Below are 10,902 nucleotides of genomic sequence, written 5' to 3' on the forward strand. Positions count from 1 at the left end.
AGGAATCATCTGCTCATCTGAAGCTGTTGGCAGTGAATGATTGGCACACCCATCATTAATTAGCCTCGGGTCAACATCAAGGGGTTAATTAGCCTGTCAATATAACTATTCCCTCACAGGCAATGGGGTCAATAGCACATTAGATGGCAGTAAATAAGATCATGTCCCAAGATTAGCTGCCAGATTCCCTTCCCCCTTCCAAGCATGTAGCCACATTCCCTTGCTGTGGACGTGAAGAGGGACGTGAAGCTCTATGGTCCATAGTTTTGATTAGGTTGTATATTTTGCTCTTGAACCTGAAGATGGCAGTTGATTAGCAGCAATGCATAGGCTTAGAAGATTCATATCAGCATTTGAATGAAGAATGAACAGAGATGTGATTGGATTCCCATGATGGGTATGACCAAAAGGTAATATATTATAGAATCTCATATTGTATAATCTGTATCAGTGTCAAATCATGACTTACAACCAGGAAAATCACAAATTCCCTTGCAACTTTTGGGAATAGGTGCCCTTGATGTCCTCATTGCAGAAATCAATACTGTGGAAACATTGCCCAATGGGTTAAATAGGAGGCACAGACCAGAACAGATTGGAGGGGAAAAGTAAAACTCTATTTCCAGCCACTGAGCAAGAAGTTTAAGTGAAGCTTAGTGACCTACAAAGGGCATAGTGGATATTATTAAAGAGAGCACCTTATGAATTTTAGAGGTGCTCCCCTGAAATACCTGCATTAATATCTGTGAAGACCCTTTAGACATGATTGCCAACAGTTTTACTTGATTTATGGCATGTTTCGGTCACTCTTCTAAACTTATCACTTGGTTTGTTCTTATCACTCCGTAGTCAATACAGCTTTCAAGCTCCACTAAAATCTTATCTCACCCTCTCATATCCCAGTTGCTTTCACCTCAAGGGAGAAAATGCAATATCAGATTGTGTCATATCTCTTTTTTAACCTTTCAGATTTGGACCTGATCTAATGGTAGTCTTAAAGGGCTATTTATCTGGTTGTTGGCAATAGGGTTCTGAGGATGATGGGCCTTGAAGATTAAATTGAATACAATGCAGCCTACTATTTACTGTCTTCAGTTGAGATGAGTTCTAGAGCAGTAGCAGAGTTTCACTGTCTTACACAGAATCATTTTAGAATCACCGAACAGCCTCTTGACGGGTATGAGAAAAGGTGCCAGTTTGGTAATGGGTTATTTTGTCATAGAACAAGTGAAGTGAACTGTGGGCTGTGGTTTAATGGCCAAATATGAATCTATAGGGTCTGCATTACTGTCCCTTCACCCCTTTTAAAGCATCTTTACTACACAGTATATTGACATAATAAAATTACTAGGATTGTTTTAAAATTAACATTATGGTTAATTAAATGTGTTTAACACTATTACCTTTTTAACACTGTTTAAGAGTTACTCCACCCCAAAATGAAAATTTTGTCATTAATCACTTACCCCCATGTTGTTCCAAACCCGTAAAAGCTTAATTCGTCTTCGGAACACAATTTAAGATATTTTGGATGAAAACCCGGAGGATTGTGACTGTCCCATTTGACTGCCAAGTAGATAACACTGTCAAGGCACAGAAAAGTATGAAAGACATCGTCAAAATAGTCCATCTGCCATCAGTGGTTCAATCTGAATTTAATAAACCGACGAGAATACGTTTTCTGCGCAAAGAAAACTAAAATAACGATTTTATTCAACAATTTGTCTCCTCTGCGTCACCGTAGCACCATTTTGGAGAGGATCGATTTGTGGTGCGGCTGACACAGAACTGGCGTATGCTGTTTGCGTCCAGCAGATACCAAAATGGCGCTACGGTGACGGGGAGGAGACTAATTGTTGAATAAAGTCATTATTTTTATATTCTTTGCGCAGAAAAAATGTTCTCATTGCTTCATAAAATTCAGATTGAACCACTGATGGCAGATGGACTATTTTGACAATGTCTTTCTGGGCCTTGACAGTGTTATTTACTTGGCAGTCAATGGGACAGTCACAAGCCTCCCGGTTTTCAACCAAAATATATTAAATTGTTTTCCGAAGACAAACAAAGCTTTTATGGGTTTGGAACGACATGGTGGTTAGTGATTAATGACAAAATTTTCATTTTGGGGTGGAGTAACCCTTTCATTCTTTCGGTTTGGCATTTGGCAAATTTTAAATTTAAATTGTATATTCTATGGTATTTCTATTTATTATTGCAGTTGTTTTTATTATAAGTTATTCTGTATTTCTAGAAAAAGTGATCAGAACATTTACAGCTGATTGGAATTGCAGTGCTATTGTCTCACCCATAGTACCATTTAAAAGTTTGGAGTCACCAAGGCTGCATTTATTTGATCAAAATGTACTGCTAAAAAGCAATAATATTGTAAAATATCATTAGATGTTTTCTATGCGGATCTACTGTCACTAAAACTAATTCCTCGTATGTGCAAACATACCTGGCACTAAAGCTAATTCTGATTCTGATTCTATTTGATTCTATTTTTAAAATGTAATTTATTCCTGTGAATTGTCAGCATCATTACTCCAGTCTTTGGTGTCAAATGATCCTTCAGAAATCATATGTGTAATGAATGTGTTAATGTAATAAGTATGAAAAAAGTGAATAAATATTAATATAGATTGACAGCTCTATAAATTACACAACCATAATTTGAAAACTTCCACCTGAAGCTTGGTAATGAGTAACTTTGATAAACTGACACGCATCTGAGTAATGTTAACATTATAGTAGGTTCTGTTGAAATCAGTTGGGAGGCTCAGTTGGTATTACTGTGATGAAGATGAGGTTGGCATGACAGTTATGCTGCTTTAGAAGGCAATAGTCTATGTAGGCAGTGAGGCAGGTTTTGAAAAGGGCAAATTATGCGACACCGGTGATCGTAAAATTCTGTGTTATATCAAAGCAAATCGCATTTCAGAAATGTTGAGCCTTGTACACAATCATTGCTCTGTCCCGCCACAGAAAGTCAAGGGAATTCCCAGCTCACACACACACAGCTAAATCTTCCTTCAGCTCATATAAAAATCGTATAATATTGAGGGTTTTTTTGCACATTATGATAACATGGAGATATTTTACCTAGAAATGATATTGGGGGAGGGGAGATTAAATAACCAGTGAATTAAATACTTTACAGATTATTTTCAGGGGTGTAAAATGCTAGAGTCATTTTTATATGATTATTATTTTGGAGGATTTGTACTTTACTCAAGTGCTATTTGAACTGACTACTTGTACTTTTAATGATTATATTTCTGAAGGGGAAAAAAAATTAGTATTCCTTTTCACTCTTTTGTATTACTTTTTACACTTTTGTGTTTCATTTTCTTCTGTTTCACACACATTAAATGTGCTAAAGGGAAGCAGAAATGTGAGATCTGGAAATGGAAAGCAGCCCTAGATTGCTAGATCTCAAGGACCTGTTTGAGTAGAGATCATTTCAGAAAGGTAGAAAGGTGCTTGGTTGTTTTATTATTTAGCTGTTAGCTGTCTATGTAATATATGGGTGTCTGTTGATCTGTCAATCAGATTTGGAATCAGTTCATGCTCAGATGTAATATGCAGATCTCTCTACAGACAACCTTGTTTTGCCATGCTGCAAAAGGACTTGAGATTGCCTTTCCACATTGTGCATCACTCGAGGGATTTTTACACTGATTCAGCTCCATATGAAGGACCCAATTCAAAGGACGTGTTTATGAATTGAGCAGTCTTGCAGCTTGAAGAGGCTATGAAGTGATAAAGTGTCCTCCCCTTGTGATCGAACTCCAAAAGCCCTCACCACTAAATAGAATATCTGCTATACCTGATGCATAAATTTAGATAATCCTCCATTTGTTTCTGCGTGCCGTAACACTCATTCAGTGCTCTAAAGACAGCTTCCGTTCCACGGCTTTGTGGTGATGAGCGGAGCAGTGCAGGGATTAAATTAAGCAGTAAACACCAGGCACAGATTTATGGGATGTCTTAGAGATGGATTTGTTTTCTTTGCAGCTTTTATGCATAATCGTTCCAAATGTTCTTGGGTGCGCAGGGAGAGAATGTAATTGAAAGTGACTTGTTTCCATCATTTCTTCAGAGGGTACATCAGAAGAGTGAGATGTCTCATTTGGTTACGGTCACAGAAAGCAAAAGCGTTCACTGGAGTTTTAGTGTTCACTGTTGCGTGAAAGACTGAAATGGATAAGTACCATAAAAGAGATGTGCACTACATTATACCTCTGTGAGTCTGTTTTTATTCAGCAGCTTTTACCAGTTGAATAGCAACAGTATCTGTTATTCAAGTAATTAACCTAACCCGGTGAGTCATTTTAATTTTAGAGAACTTCAGCTCAAACTGTCATAATGAAATAAATAAAAAAAATAAAAAAATCATAATGTGATTCTAGATTTTCAATAAGCTATTACACTTGGATGTCCATCACAATACAGATCAAAAGATACTACTTCCATTTCATCACAACTTCACAAAAGATGGTACAACTTAACATTACAGTGTCCTGAAGTCAGTTTACATTTACCTTTGGATGCAACAGCTTATACATTGTTGTTATTATTAGTATTTTTATGAATTTGTAATATTTGTATCTTGACACTGTATTGTGACTTCTTACCGATCAGTTTAAGAGTTAAGTTCAGTCTTTACAGTTTAGGGGTGTAATGGTACACACATTCATACCAAAAATGCTCTGTACAGGTCTTTTGGTTTGACACGTATGTGTTCCAAATGAATACAGCATTGTTTTAACCACTGCACTTGTGTGTCGGATACGTGTGCTGCTTAATGCATTTGAAACCTGTTTTCCTCAGTGCATAAATTATATTATATGGTTAAATCCTTGTCTTTAAATGTAAGAAAGTCATGCCTGTATTTCCATTTTGCATTAAGAATCATCCTGACAGCAAGCAATGTTAAACTTAAAGAATGAGTGCGGGAGCGCATGCATGCATGTCTAATAGATGGAACGCAATAAAATGGGAGCACAATAATTCTGACTTAAATACCAATTTTGCTATAATAATTTGCATTCAAAAGTGGAAGCATTTCAAATCCTTAGCCCGTTTCCAGCATCACCACAAACTGCAGTACAGTTTCAGCAGTATTGACACTATTTATTTTTATTTAAAGACAGAGGCACAGTTTGTACACTGTTTGTTTGAAAATTCAAATAAAATAAAATAGAAGGAAGGAAGAAAGAATAAACTTTTTTTTTTCTCCCACTGTTTCAAAAACATACCGGAACTATTTGTGTAACTTCTCAAGATATTTTTAATTTAAAGTTATTAAATAGCAGTCAAGTTATCAATCAGATGATACCGTTTATTTTTATAAATACATATAATGAGGATCTAAAACAGGATGACTTGTACAAGGCGTCAAATTAATTGGAGAATAGAAACAGCTCTGATGGACTCGTTGTGCACCATTTGATTCATATTTGCATATTAACTCTCTCACAAAAAAGACTAAAAAATACCCTCATGCTACTAAAAAAAATTTTTTTTCAGCACTCTTCCACAACCTTGGCTGCATATACACTCATGTTTGATTCTGCTTGTACTGTACTGTAATTGGCCATACTGGAATCACACAGGTGCCTGAGGTGTCTTCAGGGTTATAGAATGTTAATGAAAGATGTAAGAGTGGCCTAATAAATCTGTGATGAATTTCATTAGTCCATCATACAGTCTATGGACACTGACAGCCGAAGTATGCAGACTTTATCATTATTGAAGCCTGGCGGGAAATGCTTGGCACTGAAAGACTTTCCTCAGCACATAGATTCCCTGCAAACACGCAGGCCTTCAGATGAGAAGTTCAGCGAATGAGTTCATGTTTTGAGCTGCCCTTTTGACTAATCAATTTTTTATGACATTTCCCCCCACTCTCGGAGTACATTGGAGAGAGTTGAGTTGCAAAACACAAGATTGGTTCCATGGTGCAGAAGGGAACGCTGATTCGGTGTGGAAGGAGAGAGAGGGGGGGAATATGTCACACATTTATGTAATGCTTGTGACACCAGCAATTAGACACACAGGATCTCTATGCTCTTATTGTTTACTCTCTGCTGATGAATATGCGCTGTCAGAGCTCGGGGAGCTCAGCAAAATTTGTCTTTGAAGCCCATTGAAGACTTAGTTCCTAGCCAACCTCTTTGTTGCTTGCTGAATTTTCACCATCTCTGAACTCTTTACACCGAACATACTTGAGCTCTGTTTGCCGTCAGCATCAGCACACTCAAGGGTTATTCATAAATCATGAACTGTATTTCCGTTCTCTGACTCTGTATTGTAAATGCTCACTATATGATTGATAGGTCGATGTGTTTGTATACGTCTGCTGCAGGAAATATAACGTCCAGCTGATTTCATCAAGAGCAAATTACATAACTGACTGGGTGTTTACAGTGAATAAGTCTATATTTATTTTTAACTTAAATTAGCAGCCTGTGAGCCAAAATGAAAACTTTCAGTAGCTCCAATTTTGTTGCTAGCGAGTGTTCACAATTACATCCTTTAACAAGTTGTGATAAGGACCCGAGCAGCCACAAGGAGGTTCACAAATGCCGGAGCGAAGTTGGTGTCCACAAAGATGTTTATTTAGAGCAGATGTGCAAAAATGTGCAAATAAATAGAACTGAGAGCTTACAACACAGATTGATATAAAAACAGTATACTGCTAAGTACTAAGAACAATACTAACTCCCCTCCAATTCACTGAGGCTAGAGTTTTACATGCTTCACAGCGCAATCCCATTCACAAGCTCTTTATCCGTTCCCTTTGCAGTAGTGACGGCCATCTTCAATACACAGTTTCCCGCTCTCCCAAATTGGAGCATACCATTTCTATAATATAAAATAAACTCTTGACTTACTTTATGATTCATACATGAGATTTAGAAACAAGAGCCTAAATAAATACAAATAATAATGCAAATCAAAAACTAATAAATCATAACATTTGAAATGCACTCATACATAGAATTAGCATAAAATTAGCACTTTTACAAGAGTACATTTACTGCCACGCCTACTCGGCTGGATCAGAAATGCATTCAAATAAAACCAAGTCGAACGCAGTAAAGCAGTGATGGAAGGCAACTAAAGTCTCTCCATCACACAAGTATAACAAGTAATAATATAAAACAGATTATGGCCAAATTGTGGATCAGATGTGGTCAGTGCACAATACCGAAGCCTAATTCTCCAAGATTTCTTTATATAGAGTAAAAGCAATAATATTGTGAAATATTCTTACATTTTAAAATAACTGTTTTCTATTTGAATATATTTTAAAATGTAATGTAAATTTTAAAATGTAAATGTAAATTCCTATGATGTAGAGCTAAATGTTCAGCAGCCAGTTTTCTAGTCTTTCAAAAATAATTTCAATATGCTGCTTTGCTGCACAAGAGTCATTTCTTATTATTAGCAATATTGAAAACAGTCGTGCTGCTTAATTGTTTTGTTCTTTAACTGTTACTTTTGATCAATTTGAAGTGTCCTTGGTGAATTAAAAAAAAAAAAAAATCATACTGACCAGTGATGTATGCAATGTACATGTAGTGTTAAAGAGTTCTTCTAGTTCATTTGTAGCTCCACCCGCTACTATATATACAGTATACAGCATAATACATCACATACAGTTATGAAGAAATATTTCTTATGAAAAAAATAAAAGCTTAAAACTAATGTTTTAGGTCACACTTTATTTTAAGGTATAATTCTCGCTATTAACAAACCATTAACAATGACGTTTGCCTCAGTAAACTCCTAATTTGTTGCTTATTAATAGTTAGTAAGGTAGTTGTTGAGTTTAGTTATTGGGTAGGATTAGGGATGTATAATATGGTCATGCAGAATATATATAAATATTATATAATAGCTTTTTGTTATCAAATATTCCAATTAATTTTTTTCCATTTGGTTAAATAGGTCTGCTATGTTTGATTAAAATGAATCATTGTATGATTTGGGATTTTTTTGTTTTCTTTCCAACAGGTCTTTCAAGGAAATTTTGATAATGACACCCACAGAAAGAATGTGATAGATCCTCCAATCTATGCCAGATTCATCCGAATTCTTCCATGGTCGTGGTACGGAAGAATCACTTTGCGTGCAGAGTTGCTGGGATGCACAGAGGAAGAGTAAAGACCCCTATTCATTTTCCTTTTGCAACACTTTGGTCCATATTCAATATAAACTGTGCTTGTAAAACATGTACAGTTAAAATTGGTTTCATCTCATCTGAATTTTACATTTTTGTAATATTATGATTTATTTTAGGTTTTATTCTTAAAGAGGTTAGGTTTGGTCATCTCTCGTGCCCTGCTTTTTTGTCCTTTTATGGTCTGTGCCATTTATTGGAATCTTTTTTTTTTTTTTAAACCAATTAGAGGATGGGGGTTATTTCACTGTGGTTTTCGTAGTGGAAAAAAGCCACTGTAGAGTGTCACTTTAAACCAGAACAAAAAATCACATGCAATGCTTTTTGGGCCATAATCAAACACATAACAGAAAAGACTAACATTAATATGTAAAATATCTTTCTACTTTCATTTTAACAGCAGGCCTAACTGAAGTTATGAAGTTATATCACAACTGACACTGACATTATTGTGTGGACAAAAAATATGATGGTATTGTATTATATGTAAAACGCAAAATAACTGCATGATGCAAACATGAATAGAAGTATAAGACAAGATGTATAAGTTCAAATTAAAGCATTTCATAGATCATTTTTATCAATCATTTCAAATTTGTATTATTTGTTTTCCTGTACTTTTCAAAAGACACTGTTACATGCCCCATAACGTAATGACATGCCGCCATAAGAGCAACACTACAGAACTAGATGCACCTATTACAGACGAATCTTAGCCAATTTCACACACATAGACAATTGTTGGAAAGTTATGAAGGTGAAGGTATATTCACCTACAGCTTGTTACGTAGGCAGTCTGTAACAACGCCAGAAATGTTTTAAAGAAAATACTTGGAAATTCATTTTTTAGATTTTTTTTTTTTTTTTTCTTATGTATACAATATTGTTTAACTTCCAGATGTCTCCGCTTTTCAGGCTGTTTACCTATTGATTAACTGTACTACTGTATTTTATATAATTTTTTCTTGATTGTAAAAACCTCAGGATATATGTCATCTTTTTTTAGTACTTACAATCATACAATTAGAAAAAACTGGTGGAATGCAAAATCCCTTTGAAATCCCACATTTGTATGTGCTTGTTAGAAAATGTGAAGGAATATTAACATAAGAAAAATGTATTATATGGTGGGATTATTCTTTTTTTTGTCCTTTGCATATAATGAAGACACAAATAAATAACCGCTTTCATGTATACAGATGTTAGGTAATCATCAAAATCAATTATCCATTTCAAAGGTGAGCACCGTTGGTTTGTGAAATCACTGCATCATTCTGTTTGCTAATTTTCTGGAAATTTTCAGGGCTCATGACATACATGTAATATATATATATACAAGAACCCATGAGACGGGCGAGGGGGTTTAACACTATTTGTACAGTCTTGAATGTGACAAAAAAAGAACATTCAGCGTATATCATACACAAGAATCAGCATATACATCACATACAGTACCATATTTTTAAACTAAAAGATAAATGTTGGCATCATGTTTCTATGTTTATCATGATTATCGACATATATTGAAATAATATCAGTAATTCTTGTCTAACATTTCCCTGTGTCTGTAAAATTCTTCTCTAACATTGTTCAAATGACTTGTGTGCACATTTAACAGTTTTGTACAGACCTTTTGAGGGTGACTGTGTATTAAGCAGAAAAAAATCTAAATATGAGGTCCACAGGCACATTTTTGAAAAAACAAAACTAATAAATAACAAAATATGTATATTGGTGGGTCTGATAGTCCAGCATTCCCATTACATGTGCTGTGAATAGTGATCGTTTGAAAAAATGTATAGAGTAAAAGTCAAGAGAGACCCAGTGGGCCACATCATTTTTTTGTTTTGTATTTATGCTGTCAGCTGTTCCAAAAAAAAAGAAATTATAATAAAAATGTCATGTTTCTTTTTTATTCATACCGTGTCAAGCAAGTGCTAAATGGTAAAACATACAAATTATACACTATTAGTTCAAGCAAAGTGTACAAACGAGGACAGCCATTGCTAACATATAGACAGCTCTTTTGTTTGACAAATAAAAATACATCTGTGAAAAATCTTTTGATTTCTGTCTATCGCTTTTTCATGTGTTATGCTTTCACTAATGTTATGGAGAAAAAAAAAGAGAGAACTCTCCTGTTATTTGTTCCAGTCGATGATTTGGTATGCAGCTTGTGATTTTCACTTGTATTGATTGCTTTCCTCCTTCTCCCAAGCTATTCTTTGTTCAGGATCGCACAAGATGCAGCCTCTGAATGTGATGTCAGATCATATACTGCTTATGGCACTTTATGTGAAGGGAACAAAAAAAAAAAACAGGAAAAATCTTCAGGAGATGGCCAGATATGCCCAACTGTGATGTCTAGCAATGAATTTGTAACCTCGGTGCCACAATACATTTTAAAGAATGAAATAGAGAGTTTTTTAAAAGAACTATGCAGCTTGTTTCTGCCACAGGATAATAAATAAAATAGAAAATTATTTTTTTTGTTTACTTTTTTATTGACTTTTTATCTCACAATTTTGACTCTTTTTTTATTGACTTTTTATCTCACAATTTTGACACTTTTTATGGCATTGCCAAAATATAAACTCTGAATTATTAGATATAAATGCAAAATTGTGCGATGTAAACTCAGAATTGAAATAAAGTAAGACTTCAGGCAATTCAGACTTTTTGTCTCAGAATTGTGAGGGAAAAAAGTC

The 10,902-nt window shown here is 34.9% G+C and overlaps 1 protein-coding gene across 2 annotated transcripts in view; it reads left to right on the top strand.

Moving 5' to 3' along the window:
• Positions 1-10,248, top strand: part of LOC306870094 (EGF-like repeat and discoidin I-like domain-containing protein 3) — a 220,377-nt gene extending 210,129 nt beyond the window's left edge. For both annotated transcript variants that reach the window (XM_079417163.1, XM_079417164.1), the window contains one exon: positions 8,029-10,248. In XM_079417163.1, coding sequence (XP_079273289.1) covers positions 8,029-8,178 — 150 coding nt within the window. In that variant the 3' untranslated portion in view covers positions 8,179-10,248. The remainder of the gene's footprint in view (positions 1-8,028) is intronic.
• The last annotated feature ends 654 nt before the right edge of the window (positions 10,249-10,902 follow it).

The sequence above is a fragment of the Barbus barbus genome, assembly GCF_936440315.1.
Source record: "Barbus barbus genome assembly, chromosome: 5".
Classification (NCBI taxonomy): domain Eukaryota; kingdom Metazoa; phylum Chordata; class Actinopteri; order Cypriniformes; family Cyprinidae; genus Barbus; species Barbus barbus.